The 23,565-nt window shown below is 38.0% G+C and overlaps 1 protein-coding gene across 3 annotated transcripts in view; it reads left to right on the top strand.

The window, feature by feature from the left end:
- Positions 1-11,562, top strand: part of KIAA0825 (KIAA0825 ortholog) — a 428,558-nt gene extending 416,996 nt beyond the window's left edge. For all 3 annotated transcript variants that reach the window (XM_086413109.1, XM_086413116.1, XM_086413110.1), the window contains one exon: positions 11,263-11,562. In XM_086413109.1, the coding sequence (XP_086269235.1) occupies positions 11,263-11,380 (118 nt within the window). In that variant the 3' untranslated portion in view covers positions 11,381-11,562. The remainder of the gene's footprint in view (positions 1-11,262) is intronic.
- The last annotated feature ends 12,003 nt before the right edge of the window (positions 11,563-23,565 follow it).

The raw sequence follows: 23,565 nt of genomic DNA, 5'->3' as shown, positions 1-23,565 counted from the left end.
ACATGAAAATGAAAGTTGCTCAGCTGTATCCAACTCTTTGTGACCCCATGGACTATACAGTCCATGGAGTTCTCCAGGCCAGGATACTGGAGTGGGTAGCCATTCCCTTCTCCAGGGGATTGTCCCAACCCAGGGATCGAACCCAGATTTCCTACCTTGCAGGTGGATTCTTTACCAGCTGAGCCACCAGGGAAGCCCAAATGGTTTTACACTTTCGAAATTCTTAGTCAATTTTAGACAAAATATGAGCCAGATCTATATTTTAAATCCTTTTCTAAACATGATGGTGCTATTAATTTGAATGAGAGATTGCAAACAGCCTTTTCAGCTGACAGATCTCACATTTATAAATAATGCTTCCATTAAGATTGTTATCCTCGGAAGTGATTAGTGCAGAAATTGGTTACCCTTGTGCCAATCTGTGTTGCCAAAAAAACCTGTGATGCCTATGTTGGCATCAGCTTTACATGTCTAGGAAAGATGCATTCAATTTTTAGAAGTTTTGGAGTTGTGAATATGTAATCATTTTCTCGATGAAAATAAGACTTTTTAAACAATCATTTCTGGAGAAAGGATACCATTGCTTTACACAAATTATGTAACTTTTAACATAACAGTTTTGTTATGTTAATGGTATAGACAACAAGTGTCTATAGAGCACAGTCCATGAACATTTCAAGGTACATCAAATTAAACTAGGGGAAAAAATACTTTATTAACTGTACATTACTGTTAAAAAATAAGCAATACAGTTCTCACGATATATAGTAGTCTTGAAACTTCTAGCAGAGGGCATTTCTTCTATATTAGCACTGAATGCTGGCCAAAGAGCATGACCTTGGACTTCTATTTAAACTCTAAGAATGTTTAAAAATCCACTGGTAGAAGGAGTCTCTATGAAGAGGAGGGTGATTTACTGGTAACAGAAAAGTTTAGCTTCTGTTACTACTGATGGCTATGCTTCCGTTTATGTTTTCCCTAAGCCACTACTATTTAAAATGTTACTGTTAGCGTTCTTAGTTGTCCCATTGGCTGGTATATAACTCTCCTACTTAAATATGTAGAACAAATCATATTAATTAAAATAAACTGTTGGGCAGTTAGTTGTATCGCAGATTGTCTCTGTAGACTATAAATTCAAATTAAGAGTTTTGTTGCCTGTTCCTGAGCATAGAAAAACTCCTTTTACTGCATCAGTAGTAGCAAAAGAAATCAGCTACCTTACAAAAGAAAATCCATTTGAATTCTTGCAGAAATAGCTAGATAAAATGCATATATAGTCAGTTACCATAAACATATAATAAATTCTTGGCTAAAGTAAGTACCCAACCTGCTAATTTATGATGGCAAGTGTTGATATTTCATAGTATTTAGTATGGATATTCAGAGATATAACTGTATTTATACATATATATTAAATATGTTTCTCTATATATTCATTAATTATATTTCTATATATTTCTATACATTAAATATATATAGCATTAGGTTCCAGGAATTCTAAGTAGTATATTAACAAACTGTGATGTATTTTCATAAAATAAATACACATTATTTTCTGGATATTTAAGTGTTAAACTGAGGCAAAATAATTTGATGGGAGTTGGAATAACTTACTTTAAGAAATGCTTTTGTTTTTTAACTTCCAAAAACAAAGATGTGATTTCCACTTATATAAACACTGAATGTCCTTTACACATCACAAAAATCTCCATAATATTAAAAATAAAGTAAGTTTGAAAAGAAAATAATACAAATAAATGGTGCCCTTAAGCATTTTTGAGATTTTTTGAATGTCAAAACCTTAATGTTTTCCTTTTTCCTGTTGAATTCTCCCCAAACAAACATACCATAATTAGCTTTAGAGGAAATAACTAACTTAAGTTAGAAATAAGTTTGCAAAGCTCTCTCTGCTCTCTTATCAAAGTGAGATTTTTGCCATTCTCTCATTCCCATAATGCTTCTACTGAAAATGGTATAAGACCTCATAGCTCCCATGTATGATTCCTATTATCTAACTACTTTGGAAATACAATACAAAGTTCAGAAAAAAAAATTTTTTTTAAACATTCTGTTTTAGAGAAGACAAAGCTAAGCAATAAATCAATTGTCTAGGTTACATGAAAAGAATAACAATTTCTCCATTTCCACTAAATGTACGCTAAAGAAGATAGACTGAAAATTGTATACATTTCTTAAAACCTGGGTTTTAAAACATTAGGTTTTAAAACATTAGGCAAAAGTAGTTATGGATTTGTATCATCTGGAGAACACACCAAAAAGTGGGTAGGTCTCATCTATTAAGTCTAGTATTATAAAGACCTGTCCCCAAAGTAAGAAACTAGCTCTCTAACTCTGCGGTTTATGTGCATAAAAAGAGCTACTAAAAAATGGTGCCATTTGTATTCACAGTGATTATATTCAACACTGGTTTTCTGGTTTATAACAGATTTTCCATAACTTTTCTCAAATTCTGGATAGTATTTTATCTGACCCCTCCCTAAAGTTTGTCCTCTGGATTAAGTGCTATCCAGAATCATGTTTTTACAGAAATGTCTTTAAAGAAGAACATCAAATTCTATAGCTCTCAATTTTAGCATAGCATTTGATAAATGACCTTACTACTTAAAAAAAAAAAAAGGAGGCATTCTGTCATTAATACTGCTACATTTCCAGTGAAAGAAAAAGGACATGAATTAATCCCTAAGACTACCTCAGATTATTTCATGAGTCAAGGAAGAAATGCCTGAATTATGCCTTTCCCACAAACAATTGCTGAAGATTATTCAGTCAAGCCCATATGATGAACTCTTGGTGTGAATAAGCTCTCTGAAGAGAAGACCATATCCAGTTCTACTCACCTCTATATAACCTAGCCCAGTGTTTTGAGGTTAGTAGGCACTCAATAAATGTTTGCTGGGTGAAGGGACAAATTAATTATACACAGTAAAATTGTTCTAAAATGTGGCTCACTGTGATAGATATTGAATAAACTATAAACCATGGGAAATCTCTCATAGTATAAGCTATCAGTTCAGTTCAGTCGCCCAGTCTTGTCTGACTCTGCGACCCCATGGACTGCAGCACGCCCAACCCTCCCTGTCCATCACCAGCTCCCGGGGTTTACTCAAACTCATGTCCATTCAGTCGGTGATGCCATTCAACCATCTCATCCTCTGTTGTCCCCTTCTCCTTCTGCCCTCAATCTTTCCCAGCGTCAGGGTCTTTTCAGATGAGTCAGTTCTTCGCATGAGATGGCCAAAGTATTGGAGTTTCAGCTTCAGCATCAGTCTTTCCAGTGAATATAAGCTATACGTGTACTAAAAGTCCAACATAGCAGGTAACTTAAAATGTCCTCTAATTTCAGTCTTCCAACAGTTTTGTGTTTTATGTTAGTTAGACACACTAGGCTGGCACCAAGGAAACATGATTTACTCCGTCTTGTTTCCCTTGTACTAACATCTCATTCTTAAAAGGAATGTAGAGATGATTAGTCAATGAATGAATTTGCAAGAAGTTGTCTTTTGGTATGACCACTGAATTTAAGAATCCACTAGTGATGTAGAGACTAAGGATGAAGGGACACATTTTAAGGCTCTTAGAGTCCTCATTTTTTGATTCATGCAAATAATTTAACAATACATATTGGAGATACCAACTACTATCCTTTGTGACGCTAGTGGTTAAAGATCATTTACCTAAGAATAACATAGCAACACCTAAGCTTCTAACATGAGAGAATCAAGAGATATTTTGTGAGTGCTAAAAGTGTACAGCAGAGAAGGCAATGTCACCCCACTCCAGTACTTTTGCCTAGAAAATCCCATGGACGGAGGAGCCTGGTGGGCTGCAGTCCATGGGGTCGCTAGAGTCGGACACGACTGAGCGACTTCCCTTTCACTTTTCACTTTCATACATTGGAGAAGGAAATGGCAACCCACTCCAGTGTTCTTGCCTGGAGAATCCCAGGGACGGGGGAGCCTGGTGGGCTGCCGTCTATGGGGTCGCACAGAGTCGGACACGACTGAAGCAACTTAGCAGCAGCAGCAGCAGCAAAGTGTACAGAACACTATGCTGTTTGCTATCTGAAATACCTTCTTTGAATAAAAATTTAGAGTAAAAGTTATAATTAAAAGTCTTCCTCAAGCAACTGCAAATACAGATGAAACCATAGTACATGTGGGGAAAAAATGCAATCATCAAATAACTGCTTAAGAACATAACAGAGAAGAAGTAACAAAGCAATATATCATTAATTTACCAAAATAGTGCTGACGTTAGGTACGATAGGACTCAAACGAGGACAAGCCAATCACGTCAGGGTTAGGTAGTTGGGAAAGAGTTTATGAAAGAAGCGGGATACAGACTAAGTGTGAAGAACGTGCAGGATTGGGACACATGAAAAGGCATTTCAAGTGAATGGGCAGCGAAGTAAACAATGCAAACGTGGAAAAACGTTGGTCCGAAGGTAATAAGGAAAATCATCTCCCTGAGGAGAGATGACGGCAGCTATTTTTTACTTAGTGGATTCTTGGTTTATTTTGAAAGAATAGAACTCAGGAACAGCCAGATGGAAGAGACACCTAGGGTAAAGCATGGGGAAAGAAAGTAGAGACCTCATGACCTGTGTCCCAGCAGGCGGCTCTCCCCAGATCCCCGTGTGTTTAGCAGCTTGGAATCGCTGAACCTCTCCTTGTGGGCTTTTATGAAGGCTTCATTACACAGGCATAACTGGCTAAATCATTGGTCACCTGTGATGGGATTTCACCTCCAGCTCCTCCTCTCTCCCCAGAGGTGGGGAGTGGGATTACAAATTCCAGCTCTCTAATCATGTGGTTCATTCCAGTGGTCGCCAGTCTCCAACCCTCTGTGTTTCTGTTAACATAACAAAAGACACCTTTAGAGCTCTCCTCACGGTAAATTCCAAGGGTTTTAGGAGCTCTGTGCCAGAAATTGGTAAGAAGACTAAAAATATATTTATTATAAATCATACTATCACAGCACCTGAACTGTGGACTGATTGCAGAGGGATGAATGTGAGACCATGATTGCAGAGTAAGTGTCCCTTAACTGGCAGCTGACAGTGCAGACAAGATTGGAAGCAGAGGTGTGAATTGCTTTGTGAACTTCAGACCCTGTGTTATTGAGTGTGAGGGCTGAAGGTCAATTTGAATAAGTTATATGTGTGTGTGTGTGTATGAAAAAATACATGAATGATTAATATAATTGGAATGGGAATGAAAATAACCATCAAGAAGTTGAATTTAGAGAGTTTAGGACAAAAATAAATTTTAAAGACACTGAATGACTGTTTGGGAGACACATGAATTACAGATGTGGAGACAGCAGCTGAATATGTGGGAGTAGCTGTGGGGTTTTCTGCGAGAGAAGAGAAAATAGTCCAGGACTGAATCCTGAAGTAAACCCACATTTACAGGAGAGCAGGAAAGGAGAGAGCAGAGAGCTAACTTTCCCTTGGGGTTTGCACCGCCCTCTGAAGCCAGTCTGCACTGTGCAGTACAGAGGAGAAGGACTGCAAGTCCAACATGACTTTGCTCTTCATCCCTCAGATACCAGCTGGTAGGACAATTTGAAATCATTCATTCGACCAGATGGTTAATGTTGTTTAACAGGACAATTAGCTAATAAATAATTGTAAAGTACTTTGTAAATATAAAGTACTACATAATGTTTAATAATAACATTAAATCAGGCGGCTTATTTCACTTATTTTTATATCCAAGTGTTTTGTTGGTGTTTCAGGAGAAATGGCAATAATATGATGGAATGCCATCATTATAGACTGTACTTGAAACATACAACAAAGGGGTTATAGGAAAACAAAAGCAGCCTTGGCCATGCGAGGCTGAACAGAGTGAACGGGCAAGAAATGTCCCCTTCACCAAAGACAAGAGGCAACGACAACACGATCACAGAAATGTATAACTGAACACAGAGTAAAAACCACTGTGATATGTAGCAAAATATTTACTCAAAAGGGAATTTATCAGATAAAATGACGTGAAGGGCACAGGGCAGGAGAAGGAACGTCAACACAGGAGTTCTGGGAAAGCCACTGCATACAAGCAGTCTCATAAAATAATGAAATAATAGCAACATGTTATGATTCATAACTCACCCACTACTTACAATAATGCCTTAAGATGCATACCATTAGTATCCCCTATTTTGCAAAATGAGACAACAGAGATGTTAAGAAACTTACCCAACATCACACAGCCAGTAACAGGCAGGATCTGGATTCAAACCTAGACAGTATGGCTATTCTGGGAAGAATCCGGGAAATAAAACCTAGTGGGTCAGATGCAGCACCAGCCCCTTCCTGCTTTTTCCTACCTCAAAACAAGGACATGATGCTGGAGCTACAGCAGCCACCTTGGAGCCATGAGGTGAAGGGCAAGAAAACACAGAGACACCAGCCCTGCTGCTGTCAAGCTACTTAAGCTATGCCAGTAGTCACCTACCTCTGGATTTCTCATTATACAAGAAAAACAAACACCTATTTGTTTAAACCACCAGTCAGGATTTTTCCTACTTGCAACTTTAACCAATATGGCAAATAATAATGATACTACTAACAGTTAACATTTATTGAGTGTTTGCTATGAACTGTTTGCTATTTTGTATGTTTTATGTGTACTTAGTCATTTCATTCTGACGGCAACGCTATGAAGCAGGCACTGTTATTATTCCCATTTTACTGCTCAGAAAACTGAAGCACACTTTATCTGGCTTGCCTGTGGTCACATAGCTTATAAGGGATTCAAATCCAGCACCTGGCTTCAAAACCTCTATTCTTCAGCAAATAGTACTCTAAGCAGTGAAACATTATAAACAGCATTTCAGTTACAATCACAAATTAAATAGGGATCCTTCAACATTATTTTGGAGACTCTAGAGCACATGTTTCTCAACAAGCATGCTATTGACATTTCAGGAAGACAACTCTTTATCGTTTAGGTTTGTTGTATATTAAAGATGTCTACAGTCTCTGTTCCCTGGTTCCCAGAGTCACTCCCTGGACAGTGTCAAGCAAAAGTCTCTCCACATTTCCCCATAGGGAGATGGTATCACCCCAGTTAGGACCACTATTCTAGAACTTTATTCGGCAACATTCTCTGTAAAAGTCCAAATAGTAGATCATTTAAGCTTAGCAGGACTTTGGTCTCAGTCAGTCTCACTCACAATCACTAAACTCCAACACTGGAGTGAAATCAGTCACAGACAGCACATACAAATGAGCACAGCTGTGCTCCTCTCAAACTATTTTGTCCACATTTTACAGATGAGAATCTTGAGGCACAGAAGCGGGTAAGAAACTTGCCCGAGGTGATTCAACTATACTATATGAACGGTATGGATTCAACCCAAAGGCAGAGTGATTCCAGAGCATGTGCTTTTAATCAGGATACTTCTGAGTGCACAGAGTTTAGATCTCTCTTTTACTAGTACAAGGCATAGTAAATGCTTCAGAGAACTTCTCCCACTCCAGATTCTGGGCCTCCTCCTCCGCCTGTTGGCTGCTCTTTCCTGCAGTAAGCACCACACACCCACCCCAGACTTGCCTCTGCGACAGTCAGGACTCTGCTACCAAGGACATACTTCATGATTAACTACTCCTCAGCTTGGCCCTCCTGGTTGGCTCTGACATACAGCTATCCATAGAGGACCCCAAATAAAAGATTTTACCAAACTGATCACTGGAACAGTTACTCACTGATCTGTGACTGTTTTTATTTCACACCTCTCAAGGTCTTATTTAAGAGATCCCAAGTCTGCCGTGGCTCATCGATGAGCAGAATTAGAAAGCTCTTGGCCTATGGTCTGGTACATGTAAGAGCCTTTGTATTAACTACCAGTCACATAACATACAGAGGAGCATCCAGATATCTCTGGTCTAGATTTCAATGTTTGTGTAAATCCAGTTAGACCCACCAAAACTGAGAACCCACAAGTCAATTCGAGTAGTACTAGTGAACAAGGTTGTGACTGTTAGTTCTGTTCGGAGTATTTCAGCCCAGGTTTTAGGTTCCCTGTTGTGTTTGGATGAAAAAGGACCCCCTAATCAAATAGAATCAAGTTCCCACATCTACTCAACTAACCAAGGAGCCTTATGGATGAGGCACATTCCAGAAGATGGTTAAGATTGTGGTACAGATCAGTGAGGTCTCATGGGATTTCGCTGCTCATCAGTGTCTAAGATTGCAGTTCTCTTTCCAAGGTATGCAGGTGGGGAATTTACCAAAAGTGAAGGAGAGCGGCCTACCAAAGATGGATAAAATAGAAACATTATCACTTCATAATGCTTTTTAAAGAGAACTAGACTATACTGGTTCCAACTTGTTGTTTTTTTTTTCTGTACAGACAGGCTTTCACTACAAATTTTAAATATAATAGAGGAAACTAGGGAACAAACTACGCTGTGTTCTCAGTCGTGTCCGACTCTGCGACCCCATGGACTGTAGCCCACCAGGCTTCTCTGTCCATGGGATTCGCCAGGCAAGAGTACTGCGGTCAGGTGCCATTCCCTTCTAAAGACCTTCCCAACCCAGAGATCCTACCCACGTCTCCTGAGCCTCCTGCACTGTCAGACAGATTCTTTACCACGGAGACACCAGGGGAACAAATTTCCCAGTTAATTATGTCTGATAAATTGATAGATTATTTTTTCTTCCAATAGTTTTTTTGACAGAACTGCTTGTTTTTGCACTGCATTAACAAAGCCTAAAACTAAGAATTATATATAAATTCTTAAGAACATATAAATGTGAAATATAATAATGCTCTTGAAAATAAACATACATTTCGAGGCCCTATTATTTTTATTCGATATAAATAAAGTTATTAGGGAAAAATGTAGTTCTAATAGTATTTTCCTCCTATCTTGGTCATATTAATAATTTCTTATTTTCTTATGAGTCAGTTTTTTTCTTCAAAGCAAATATAAGAAGGTTGTGGTAGGTAAATAACTGCCTAATATCATTAATTGCTAACAGCTCAGTTATGCTGTGATGTACCTATAATTGTCAATAAGCTTCAAAAATCCTTATATTGGAGTCTATTATGTATACAATTCATTTAAATTACATTACTTATACAAATTTTATAATGAAGCAGAGAGATTATACTTTCAGTTTTCACAACTAGAGATAATGATCAAAATATTTATGTTCACATTACATATTTTGTTCTGTTGACATTCATGATTCACTTGGTACAATATTAGCACGTCACATGGAGGGAGAAAAGACAAATCTAATTTTTTATGTTTGGATTTCTTTTGAATATCTATAACTGAACTAATACCATATATCTATATATGAATTTTAGAAAGTTCTTTTTTAAAATATCTAGCCCAATTCCAGTAACATTTTTCAGAGAATTAAGTATTCAAACTATTTTTTATCTTAATTAATGATACTCGTAGAATGGTTTTTAAAATATGGTAAATGTTGCATTTACAAGCCCAGGCTCCAGAACGTGAATCCCTGATTTCAATCCAAAGATAGTTGGTCAAGTGACATTAATATTCTATGCCTGTTTTCTCCTCTATAGAATGGGGATAGCAACATTTTGTTGTAAGGATTTACAGATTGATATGTTAGTGCTATGTCAATAATTTCTGTTAATATTTCCCTGCATGGAAAGAGTTCAGCTCAATGTGCAAATTAATGATGCCCAAATTCATGTATATAAAATGGGTAATGACAGTTTTGAATCTTCAAAATTGCATGAAAGCTGTATATGGTATACTTATACCTTAAAGGATACTCAAAGTATAATTTAGCACCTTATATGCTAAATTTTAAATCTCAAAGTAGTGAGCTCAGGAGTACTGCCCCTTGTCGTATGACTCTGAATAGTGTGGTGGTGAAAAATCTCTTATCTTTCAAGCTGCTATTAAAACCTATATGATCCATGACCTCACTCTGACCATATAGGAACAGACAGAGAAACTAAGATGGTATGGGGTCCAGGCAAGGTTGGTGCTAGGAGATGAGGAGAGTTCCAGACAGAGGATAAAGAAGCAAAGTAAAGGAAACCCAAGTACATATATATATATATATATATATATATATATATATATATATATATATCACATTCTAGGACTGGCCAGGCATAGTGAACCCAACACTCCAACAAGGAAACCTGTGTGTAAGCAGGTTTCTATGGAATATGCCTCTGTTTTCTTTTCACTACTCAAACAAGACCAGAACAATCTCCCCCGAGTTTTTATCCTTTCCTCTTGTATGACAGGCTGTTTATTATCCAGGAATTCTGTCGAGAAGAAAATAGAGGGCTTCTGGAAGACATTCAGTGAACAGCTTCTTGTCTGTTAGAATCCTATCGGTTTAAGACCCTTCTAGCAGAGGGTCTTTTAGGATGTATTAGCATTGGTTTTAGAATCCTTCTGTGACAGCACATCATGGTTGATGTGCTGGTAGAAATAGGAGTGAGGAAAAGAGAAATGAATTATATGCAGATGAGTCCTTGCTGTGTGCTGGGTTAAGTACGCCATGGCCAATCCTGAACAGTGGCGGATATAAGAAAAACGATTAACTGCACTTGGGTTACTGCGATATGTACTTTGCGGGATTATATACATATATAGTTCCATATTCTAACATATTGCTCTGTATCTCACAATCACCCAAAATTAGAAAGTCTTTAGTCTTTTTTTTTTTTTTTTTTAGCAAATGCTCTATGGAACCTTGCTAACAATTTGGTGCTTTATTGGGTGATTTAAATTGATTATTTCAAATCTGATCTTATTTCTAGGAAAAGATGGACCTGCCTTTAAGGTATATCCAGTGCAGTGTGGTCTTCTTCTTGTGGCTAAAGCCTTCCTGGTGAACTTCTCTGCAACTCAAAGCCACTGATATGTTGATCAGTGAGGGAAAAAATACTGTGAAAAATATTCTCTTATTAATTGCAAATCTAATTCTAGATTGTACTTATATGCACGCATATCCTGGGAAGCCATACAGTTTTTAAATCTAGAAATACAGAAAACTCACTTAGAACTATACTTAAAAATTTCCCCTGGAGTGGCGCTGGTTGGACTCTACTTAGCTCCTCTGCCGAAGCAGTGCTCATGAACTGTAAGAGACAGTGAGTAAAAGAATAAAGAAGGAGAAGCACTCAATAAACCAATGACTGCACATGCTCAAGCCCTGAATAACTGAGTGTTGACTGTAGTCTGGAAGTTACAAAAATGCTAAGATGTGATTTTTCTTTTAGGTGGGAAATGAGGAAGGACGAAAAACTAGCAGAGGAAGAAAAAGCAATGTTGGAACATCTGAAACTTATGTGCACCATCCAGGACTCTTCTGCCTCAGATAACACAGAGGAACAGTGATCTGCAGAAAACAGCAACAGCTTTATTTTAGGAAACGATCACATGTAATGGAGTAGGCTTTCTACTCTAGTCAGAATGAACCTCTGAAGTGCTGTGAAGCATGAAACCCATGAGTAATTGCTGAACTGAAAAGGAGAACAGCACATAAAGAATAAAATGCTATATATTTTTCATTTTAAAAATAATTTCAAATGTTTTTTTCTTTCCTCAGTCTTTCTCTTAATATGATATAACTGCTGCCATCTCGTGTTCCCTTTGAATTACTTTTTTTTTTTTTCCTTTCAGTCTTCAAGTATCTATGACAACAGGCAAACTGTTTGGAAATCTTTTCCCTAAGGATTTTTAAATACAACATTTGAATGTTAAGTTGGAATCACATGGCCCCTTGAGGGTCATCTGAAAAGTTCAAAGTAATTTTGTAGCCGTAACCCAAGTCAATCGTAACTGCCTTTAATAACACCGCTGTACCAGTCTCCTTTCCCATCGCCTCTTCCTCTTCCAATTTATTTTAATCAGAGCCACAAAAAGCACTCTCTTGAAGTATAACTTTAGTAATATCTATGCCTATGACGGGCTTCATTGGTGGCTCAGTGGTACAGAATCCCCCTGCCAATGTAGGAGTTGCTGGTTCGATCCCTGGGTCGGGAAGATCCCCTGGAAAAGGAAATGGCAACCCACTCCAGTATTCTTGCCTGGAAAACTGCATAGACAGAGGAGCCTGGCAGGCCACTGTCGATGGGTTCACAGAGTTGGACACAATTTAGTGACTAAATAACAACAATCTACGTGTTCATAGTGATTTTTCAGACATCACATTCAGATTTCTAATCATACACTTTCAGAACCTATACCCAGAAGTGCCAAGTTCAAGGAACTGCCTGTCATCTGAGCCACACACTTGTCATTTTTCCCAACAAGAAATCATCTTTCTCCCAAAGTCACGTTCAAAACTCACTCTAGCACTTCATTATCCGTAATTTCATAGTTTCTGTTACTTCTCTTATTTCCGTTACATTGATACACACATACATGCACAGACCCACAAAAGAAATGGAGTATGTTCTAGTGCCTTCTATGCCAAGTAAAGTTGTATTTACTATATCCTTCCAATCAGTGCCTGATATTAGATGAAAAAGCCATCGAAGTCTTTACGATGTAACTTGACGTTTCCCTTTATAACAGTAGTCACCCCAAATGTCTACTGTAGAGTTAGTCATCTAGTGGACAGTTAATAAACACAGTTGCTTAAGTGGGTGTCATTGTGAGAAGACAGCAAAGACAATTAGACTGGGGAGCAATCTATAGGACATCTGGGAGAAGCCTTATATCACGAATTACTTTAGGCCATATGACATTGAACGTCATAGTTACTGAGATTCTCAGGTTATTCAGGCCCTTACATTCTGTGATTTTTATAAACTGTGTATAGGCTACCTAATTTCCAAGGGAAAGTACTTGAGCATTTTGCAAAGAGTAAAGCTTGGCAGAGGCCACCTTAGAAAATCTCTTGCATTGTCTCCTTACATAAAAACACATGAATGGCCGTGTAGTCAGCTGCTTGCCAAATAACACAGTTTATTTTTAAAGAATTTTACTTTGATTGGCCAGTATAATCATAAACCAGGTGTTTTAAGACATAGTTGAAGTAATTTCTAAAAATTCTATGGAAGACCATTTAAAAAATGGTAAGAAACTATTGTGAGAATTAGACTTTCTGTATAGTCTTACCTATAAACAGTTACTATAACAACCAACATAAGGCAACAGTTGACTTTTATTCCTTCAGCTGAGGGATGTACTAATGCTGCGTAACTATATTTTATTAGAATAGACACTAAAATAGTAAAAAAAAAAAAACTGATCTAAAAACTAAATAAAATCATCTTATAAACTTACAGGATTTCACATTTGGGTTCTTTTGCCTAATATATCTAAAGATCATCTGTTAACACTATTTTTAATTGAATCTGTACATTTCTGTATAAATCCTGGAAAGTGATTTAGTTTGTATTAAAAAAAAATTCTATATGGCTCCCTTTCGAAAGGAAAGATGTATAATATGGAGAGAATGAGATGAGGTGAAAGGAGACCAGAGTTTTCACTTGATTTCTGTTCTCCATGGCTCTATTAAATTACTGTAGTTATAAATGCAATAAATTTATTTTTTCTTAAACTTTTTGGAGGATAATTATAATACTGTATTGGTTCCTGTCATTCAGCGTGAATCAGCCATAAGTATACATACGTCCCCTCCCTCTGAACCTCGCTCCCACCCCGTTAGGTTGTCGCTGAGCACCAGTTTCAGCTCCCCGTGTTATACAGCATCTTCCCACTAGCTGTGTGTTTTCCATATGATCATGTACACATTTCAGTGCTACTCTCAGCTTGTCCCACCCTCTCCTCCCCTGCTGTGTCCACAAGAGTGCTCTGTATGCTTGTCTGCATTTCCATTCCTGCCCTGCTAATAGGATCATCAGTTCCATTGTTCTAGATTCCATGTATATATATTAACATATGATACTTCTTTTCTCTTTCTGACTTACATCGCTCTGTATAACAGGCTCTAGAACTAGAACTGACTCAGATGAGTTCCTTTTAATGGCTGAGTAATATTCCACTGTATATATGTACCACAATTTCTTTATCCATTCATCTGTCGATGGACATGTAGGCTGCTTCCATGTCCTAGTTATGAACAATAAGATTTATAATTGGGAATTTAACTGACAGGTCATTGACCTGCCAGATCATTGTGACTTTACGTTTGATGTTTCTTAAATTATGATAAAAAGTGATACTCCAAAACAGTTATTCTTTCTCACATTCATTTTAGTATAAGTAAACAATAGGAATGAAGTTATATTTAATAACTGCATATGCTTATTACAATAATATTATCTTCCTATAAAATATTCCTTCTGTGTTTTGTTTAACTGTATTTTTATGTAATTATAAAGTTATCTATTATTGGCCTAGCAATGTTAAAACTCAACATTTAAAGCTCAACATTCAGAAAACGAAGATCGTGGCATCTGGTCCCATCACTTCATGGGAAATAGATAGGGAAACAGTGGAAACAGTGTCAGACTTTATTTTTGGGGGCTCCAAAATCACTGTAGATGGTGACTGCAGCCATGAAATTAAAAGACGCTTACTCCTTGGAAGAAAAGTTATGACCAACCTAGATAGCATATTGAAAAGCAGAGACATTACTTTACCAACAAAGGTCCATCTAGTCAAGGCTATGGTTTTTCCAGTGGTCATGTATGGATGTGAGAGTTGGACTGTGAAGAAGGCTGAGCACCGAAGAATTGATGCTTTTGACCTGTGGTGTTGGAGAAGACTCTTGAGAGATCCTTGGACTGCAAGGAGATCCAACCAGTCCATTCTGAAGGAGATCAGCCCTGGGATTTCTTTGGAGGGAATGATGCTGAAGCTGAAACTCCAGTACTTTGGCCACCTGATGCAAAGAGTTGACTCATTGGAAAAGACTCTGATGCTGGGAGGGATTGGGGGCAGGAGGAGAAGGGGACAACAGAGGATGAGATGGTTGGATGGCATCACCGACTCGATGGATGTGAGTCTGAGTGAACTCCGGGAGTTGGTGATGGACAGGGAGGCCTGGTGTGCTGCAATTCATGGGGTCGCAAAGAGTTGGACACGACTGAGTGACTGAACTGAACTGAATGTTAAAATGATATGAAATAATTTTTAATAAAATACAGTTTACCCTTGAACAACATAGGTTTGAACTGTACAGGTTCACTTACATGCAGATGTTTTACTAAATATATACCACACTGCTACATAATATTACAGTTGGCTGATCTATAGATTCAGAACTATGGATATGGAGAGTCAGTTGGAACATTACACAGTCAGGATAGGCACCCCTAACCCCTGTGTTCAAGAGTCAACTGTATAGATGATAATGTATATTTCAGATATTTTAGATTGTCATCTCTATGAAAAAAATGTTATAAAACTACCAACCGAGAAATGGGAAACATAAATCGCTGTTTTGTCTACTAATTTTTGTTTTTCTAATGATTTTCATGATTCTTGAAGCATTGCATAATTTAAAAAAACACTGTGCTAGGTGAAATAAGACAGCCACAAAAAGACAAATGCTGTATGATTCTACTTATCTGAAGTATCTAAGAGTAGTCAGATTCATAGAAACAAAGCAGAATGATGGCTACTTGGGATTACGGGGAGGGGGAAAGAGGAGTTGTTTAATAGGTATAGAGTTTCAGTTTTACAAGAAGAAAAATATTCTGACCATATGTTTCACAACAACATGACTATATTTAATACTGCTGAACCAGACACTTAAAAATGGTTAAAATGGGTTAAGATGGTAGACTTTATATTATTTTATAATATTGTGTGCTCTTTATTTACCATGTGCACACATACACACACGGCTGTAAGTGGAATCTCTACTAATGAACTTTCTTAACATGATGACTGAAAGCTTTTAAATTTTAATGGGGAACTATGAGACCTGTATATTTGGTATCGAAGATTATTCTACACAACAATAAAAACTACCCGCTTTGCCTTTGAGAAATGTTTACAACAGCATCATGAGTAGAGCGGTAAACACTTGTTTCTCCAGAATTTAAAGAATCCAAAGCCCTGTAAATCTCTTTTCCCCTCAAAATATCATAATAACTACTTATAAGAAAAAGACTTATATTAGTAATTACTACAGAATTAACAATACTATCATAACTTGGCAGCTTGAAACAACACACACCTTCATCATCCCATAGCCTTTGTGTCAAGTGTCTGGACATGGTTTAGCTGGGCTCCCCGCTCAGGACCTCACAAGGCTGCAATGCCGGTGTCAGCCACGGCTTGGACTCATCCGAGGTTCAACTGGGTAATACACCACTTCTAAGTTCACATTGTTGTTAACGACATTCATCACCTTGCAGGCTACCAACTCAGAGCTTCAGTTTCTTGCCATGTGAGTCTAGCCAAAATGGCCTCTTGTGTGCTCTGTAAGAAACAGACAATCTTGCAAGGTGAATGTTACAACTGCATGTTACAAAATCACATGTATTTAATCATGCACATTCCATCTCCTTTATCCAGTTCTAGTAGTTAAGAGCAAGTCGCTCATCCCACTCAAACTCAGGAGGAGGGGATCCTTTTGTTGCTTTGTAATGGAATTTCCATTTGGTTCCTTATTGTAAATTTTATGTGTTTCTTGAGAATTCCTGCATTTTTGTTCAATGTGAATATATTTTAAGACATTAGGCATAGTTGTAATAGCTCTTTAATTCTTTCTTGTCTAATGATTCCAACAATGAGTTAGCTTGGGATCAGTCTGTATCTCTTAAGGGACTTGTCTTTTCTTTTAAGAATAGGTAACTCTGTTTGGGGGAAGGCTTCAAGACCACCCTTATATTCAGAGATTAATTAGGAGAACTCACACAGCTCATCACATAATTGTACTCACAGCTCAGATTATAGTTATGTACTCTGTGTGTGCATGTGTGTGTGTGTGTGTGTAAGGAAGTCTCATTATAAGAATGTGGGAATATATCTTAAAGCCTACTAACCATATTCAATATACCAAGTTCCAGTGAATATTGGGAAGTAGATACATTTCTGAGGATATTTGGGAATAATCATGTTGGCCACAAGAGACATAAGTGTATAAAGGATTAGAATAAGAAGAGATCAGACTAAAATTTGTGCTTAAAGAAGTAACTGTGGAGAACTAGGAATAAAAGAGTTCAGACTTGAGATGTAAACTGGTAGAGAAAGTTCATAAAAGTACCAAGAAGAGACTGAAGAATTACTCAGTCCTATTAAATAATATTCCAATGAGGAGGTACCCTTTCCAACTTGAAAACATGATTTTAACATGATGATAGTTTCTCTTATTTGTATACATACCTATATGTGTGTGTGTATGTGTGTGTTAACATATGACTTCTACACTGAATATGTAGCACTTGGGGTTGGGGGAAATAAGCAGAAATTTCAAACCTGTTTTGTCAAATATTTTTTTTACCCCTAGATTATATGCTAGTCTTGCATTATGGCTTTTCTGTTTACATTAGGATGTTTTGGAATGTCTCAATTTTAGATATTTAAACATCTAATATGATCTAAACTACTTTAAATATTTTCTATTCATTGCTTCTATTCATTGTTTTCTGTTCATTCCTCCATATTCTTCTTTTCTAGGGTCTTCCATACTTTTTCTGCCTTCTCTGATGTCCTCTAAATGAACATTTATAAGATTCCAGTTTCCATCCTGTCTTAATATATCAATTCAAACTTTTCTTTTTTTTGGATGCTCTAAAAAGGTTGCTCTAGGATTTGCAATATATATTTATAATTTACCTAAGTCCACATTCCAGTAACACAATAATGCTTCATGAGTACTGAAAATACAAAGTATTTTCAATTTCTCCCTCCAGTCCTTGGTAGCAGTGCCGTCATTCATTTCACTTATGCATAAGCTATAATCACAGACTACAATGTTCACATTACCTTGAACAGTGCTATCTGTTACATCAACTAAGGAAAATTTTTTAAAAAAGATTTATTATAATTTATTCCTTCTCATAAACTCTTTAGGTGGATCCAAATTTCTGATCTGTAACATTTCTCTTTCAAGAACTTCTTTTAACATTTCTTCCAGGGCAAATCTTCTGGTGACAATTTCCCTCCATTTTTGTCTGAGAAAGTCTTTATTTTTCCTCTATCTCTAGGGGTAATTTCACTGGATATCAAATTCTATGTCGGTGTTTTATTCTTTCAAGTCTAAATATATCATTCCATTGTCTACTTGCATAGTTTCTGGAAAAAAAGTTTAAAAACTCACATCTTTTTTTTTTCCCTCTGTAGGCAGCATTATTTTCTTCCCTGACTTCTTTCAAAATTTTCTCATAGACTTTGATTTTCTAATGTTTGATTATATATGCCCAAGTGTAAATTTTTTTTTACTATTTATCTAGTTTAGACTCCTCTAAGTTCTTGGATCTGTAGATTTTAGTGTGTCAATAATTTTGAAAAATTGTGTCATTACTTCAAATAGTTCCTTTTTATTTCTTTCTCCCTTCTTTTTCTAGTATTTGCATTAGGCACACACTAAACTTTTTGTAATTTTCCCACTTTCTTGGGTATTCTGTTTCATCTTTTTGATTCCTTTTTCTTTTTGTTTTTCAGTTTTGGAAGTTTCTTTTGACACACCCTCAACCTAGATTCCTTCCTTGTTTGTGTTCAGTCTACTTATGAGTCAGACTGCCAGAAGTATTTTTCATTTCCGTTCCTATGTTTTAGATTTCTACCATTTCCTTTTGAATCTTTCTTAACATTTTCATCTCTCTGCTTCCTGTTCCCTTCTTTTGCTGCATGAAGTCCACTTTCCTTCCACTTCGAAGGTTAGGGTGGTCTGGAGTAGAGCAGTTTCATTCCACTAGGCTGGTAAGCACCTGGTTGGTTAGGGTCTGGTAAAACAGTTTCCCTTAAAGGCAGGCTTTGTTAAGGAAAATAGAGAGCTCTGGGCATATTTCAAAATGGTCACTTTTCCTCTCCCACTGTCAGAAGAGACTTTTTCTCTGACTTTCAATGTGGCTCCTGGAGGTAACAGTCACAAAAGTGTTCTACCTTCCTTCCCACAACCAATGAAACCACTTGGGAGTCTTGATTCTCAAACCAGTCCGTGAGTTTCAACGCCTAGAGTAGTCCACAGTGTTGCTGTTTAGCCACTGTGTCCTACTCTTTGCGACCCCATGGACTGCAGCATGCCAGGCTCCCCTGTCCTTCACTATCCCCTGAAAGAAAGAAAAAGAAAGTGAAGTCGATCAGGCATGTCCAACTCTTTGTGACTGTATGGACTGTAGCCTATCAGGCTTCTCCGTCCATGGGATTTTCCAGGCAAAGGTACCGGGGTAGGTTGCAATTTCCTTCTTCAGGGGATCTTTCGGACCCAGGGAACGAACCCAGGTCTCCTGCATTGCAGGGAGACGCTTTACCCTCTGAGCCACAGGGAAGACTCCCACTATCCCCTGGAGTTTGCTCAAATTCATGTCCACTGAGATGGGATGCAATCTAATCTTCTCATCTGCTGCCGTCCCCTTCTCCTTTTGCCTTCAATCTTTCCCAGCATCAGGATTTTTTTTACAATGAGTCAGCTCTTCCTATCAGGTGGCCATAGTATTGGTGTTTCAGTCATTACAATGATTATTCAGGGTTGATTTCCTTTAGGATTGACTGGTTTAATCTCCTTGCTGTCCAGGGGACTCTCAAGAGTCTTCTCCTTCTCTAGCACCACCATTCAAAAGCATCAGCTTTTCAGTGCTCAGCCTTCTTTTATGGCCCAACTCTCACATCCATACATGACTACTAGAAAAACCATAGCTTTTTCTATGTGGACCTTTGTTGGCATAGTGATGTCTCTGCTTTTTACTATGCTGTCTAGCTTTCCTTCCAAGAAGCAAGTGTCTTTTAATTTCGTGGCTGCAGTCACCATCATAGTGATTTCGGAAACCCCCAAAATAAAATCTGTCACTGCTTCCACTTTTTCCCCTTCCATTTGCCATGGAATGATGGGTCCAGATACCATGACCTTAGTTTTTGAATGTTGATTTTTCCATGTCTGGCTCTGTTGCTTCTTGTACTGCATACAGGTTTCTCAGGAGACAGTTAAGGTGGTACGGTATTCACATCTCTTTAAGAAATGTTCACAGTTTGTTGTAATCCACAAGGTCAAAGGCTTTAGTGTAGTCAATGAAGGAAATGTTTTTTCTGGAATCCCCTTGCTTTCTCCGTGATCCAACTAATGTTGGCAATTTGATCTCTGGTTCCTCAACCTTGTCTAAACTCAGCTTGTATATCTGGAAATTCTCAGTTCACATACTGCTGAAGCTGAGATTGAATGATTTTGAGCATAACTTTATTACCATGTGAAATGAGTGCATTTGTATGGTAGTTTGAACATTCTTTGGCATTGCCCTTTTTGGGATTAGAATGAAAACTGACCTTTCCCACAGCTGAGATTTCCAAATGTGCTGACATATTGAGTGCAGCACTTTAAAAGCATCTTCTTTTAGGATTTTAAATAGCTCACCTGGACGGTGACCTTCTGCCAATTCATGTATTACAATTTAAAGTGTTCTACCCATACTGATTTCTGCTTCCTGTTCAGTTCACTCACGCAGTCGTGTCCAACTCTTTGCAACCTCATGGACTGCAGCACACCAGGCCTCCCTGTCCATCACCACCTCCCAGAGTTTACTCTAACTCATGTCCATTGAGTCGGTGATGCCATCCAACCATCTCATCCTCTGACGTCCCCTTTTCTTCCTGCCTTCAATCTTTCCCAGCATCAGGGTCTTTTCCAGTGAGTCAGTTCTTCACATCAGGTGGCCAAAGTATTACAAATTCAGCTTCAGCATTAGTCCTTCCAGTGAATATTCAGGACTGACTTCCTTTAGGATTCAATGGTTGTATCTCCTTGCAGTCCAAGGGACTCTCAAGAGTCTTCTCCAACACCATGGTTCAAAAGCATCAATTCTTCTGCACTCAACTTTCCTTATAGTCCAACTCTCACATCCATACATGACTACTGGAAAAACCATAGCCTTGACTAGAGGGACCTTTGTTGGCAAAGTAATGTCTCTGCTTTTTAATATGCTGTCTAGGTTGGTCATAACTTTTCTTCCAAGGAGCAAGTCCCTTTTAATTTCATGGCTGCAATCACCATCTGCAGTGATTTTGGAGCCCCCCAAAATAAAGTCTGTCACTGTTTCCCCATCTATTTGCCATGAGGTGATGGGACCAGATGCCATGAGCTTAGTTTTCTGAATGTTGAGCTTTAAGCCAACTTTTTCATGCTCCTCTTTCACTTTCATCAAGAGGTCCTTTAGTTCTTCTTTGCTTTCTGCCGTAAGGGTGGTGTCATCTGCATATCTGAGGTTACTGATATTTTTCCCAGCAATCTTGATTCCAACTTGTGCTTCATCCAGCCCAGCGTTTCTCATGATGTATTCTGCATATAAGTTAAATAAGCAGGGTGACAATAAACAGCCTTGACATACTCCCTTTCTTATTTGGAACCAGTCTGTTGTTCCATGTCCAGTTCTAACTGTTGCTCCCAGACCTGCATCAAAAGGCAGATCAGATGGTCTGGTATTCCCATCTCTTTCAGAAATTTCCACAGTTCATTGTGATCCACACAGTCAAAGGCTTTGGCATAGTCAATAAAGCAGAAATAGATGTTTTTCTGGAACTCTCTTGCTTTTTCAATAATCTAACGGATGTTGGCAATTTGACCTCTGGTTCCTTTGCCTTTTCTAAATCCAGCTTCGACATCTGGAAGCTCACGGTTCACGTATTGCTGAAGCCTGGCTTGGAGAATTTTGAGCATTACTTTACTAGCGTGTGAGATGAGTGCAATTGTGCAGTAGTTTGAGCATTCTTTGCTATTGCCTTTCTTAGGGCTTGGAATGAAAACTGACCTTTTTCATTCCTGTGGCCACTGCTGAGTTTTCTACATTTACTGGCATATTGAGTGCAGCACTTTCATAGCATCATCTTTTAGGATTTGAAATAGCTCAACTGGAATTCCATCACCTCCACTAGCTTTGTTCATAGTGATGCTTCCTAAGGCCCACTTGACTTTGCATTCCAGGATGTCTGGCTCTAGGTGAGAGATCATACCATTTTGATTATCTGGGTTGTTAAGCTCTTTTTTGTACAGTTCTTCTGTGTATTCTTGCCACCTCTTCTTAATATCTTCTGCTTCTGTTATGTCCATACCATTTCTATCCTTTATTGTGTCCATCTTTGCATGAAAATTTCCCTTGGTATCTTCCATTTTCTTAAAGAGATCTCTAGTCTTTCCAGTTCTGTTGTTTTCCTCTATTACTTTGCACTGATCACTGAGGAAGGCTTTCTTATCTCTCCTTGCTATTCTTTGCTACTTGAATGCTACTCTGCATTCAAATGGATATATCTTTCCTTTTCTTTGCTTTTCACTTCTCTTCTTTTCACAGCTATTTGTAAAGCCTCCTCAGACAGCCTTTTGCTTTTCTGCATTTCTTTTCCTTGGGGATGGTCTTCATCACTGCCTCCTGTACAATGTCATGAACCTCCGTCCATAGTTCTTCAGGCTCTCTGTCTATCAGATCTAATCTCTTGAATCTATTTGTCATTTCCACTGTGTAATCATAAGGGATTTGATTTAGGTCATACCTGAATGGACTAGTGGTTTTCCCTACTTTCTTCAATTTAAGTTTGAATTTGGCAATAAGTAGTTCATGATCTGAGCCACACTCAGCTCCTGGTCTTGTTTTTGCTGACTGTGTAGAGCTTCTCCATCTTTGGGTGCAAAGAATATAATCAATCTGATTTCAGTATTGACCATCTGGTGATGTCCATGTGTAGAGTCTTCTCTTGTGTTGTTGTAAGAGGGTGTTTGCTCTGTTCAGTGTGTTCTCTTGGGAAAACTCTGTTAGGCTTTTCCCTGCTTCATTCTGTACTCCAAGGCCAAATTTGCCTGTTACTCCAGGTGTTTCTTGACTTCCTACTTTTGCATTCCAGTCCCCTATAATAAAAAGGACATCTTTTTTGGGTGTTAGTTCTAGAAGATCTTGTAGGTGTTCATAGAACCATTCAACTTCAGCTTCTTTAGCATTACTCGTTGGGGCATAGACTTGGATTACTGTGATACTGAATGGTTTGTCTTGGAAATGAACAGTGATCATTCTGTCATTTTTGAGATTGCATCCAAGTACTGCATTTTTTACTGTTTTGTTGACTATGATGGCTACTCCATTTCTTCTAAGGGATTCTTGCCCACAGTAGTAGATATAATGGTCATCTGAGTTAAATCCACCCCTCCAGCCCATTTTAGTTTGCTGATTCCTAAAATGTCGGCATTCACTCTTGCCATCTCCTGTTTGACCACTTCCAATTTGTCTTGATTCACGGACCTAACATTCCAGGTTCCTATGCAATATTGCTTTTTACAGCATTGGACTTTGCTTCTATCACCAGTCACATTCAGAACTGGGTGTTGTTTTTGCTTTGGCTCTGTCTCTTCATTCTTTCTGGAGTTATTTCTCCACTGATCTCCAGTAGCATATTGGGCACCTACCGAACTGGGGAGTTCATCTTTCAGTGTCTTATCTTTTTACCTTTTCAAACTGTTCATG

Source organism: Bos grunniens, chromosome 7, assembly GCF_055505025.1.
Source record: "Bos grunniens cultivar Pamir isolate PY7600 chromosome 7, Bosgru_T2T1.0, whole genome shotgun sequence".
NCBI classification, from domain to species: Eukaryota; Metazoa; Chordata; class Mammalia; order Artiodactyla; family Bovidae; genus Bos; species Bos grunniens.
Note: the sequence above shows the minus strand (reverse complement) of the source record. Positions and strands in the feature narration are given on the sequence as shown.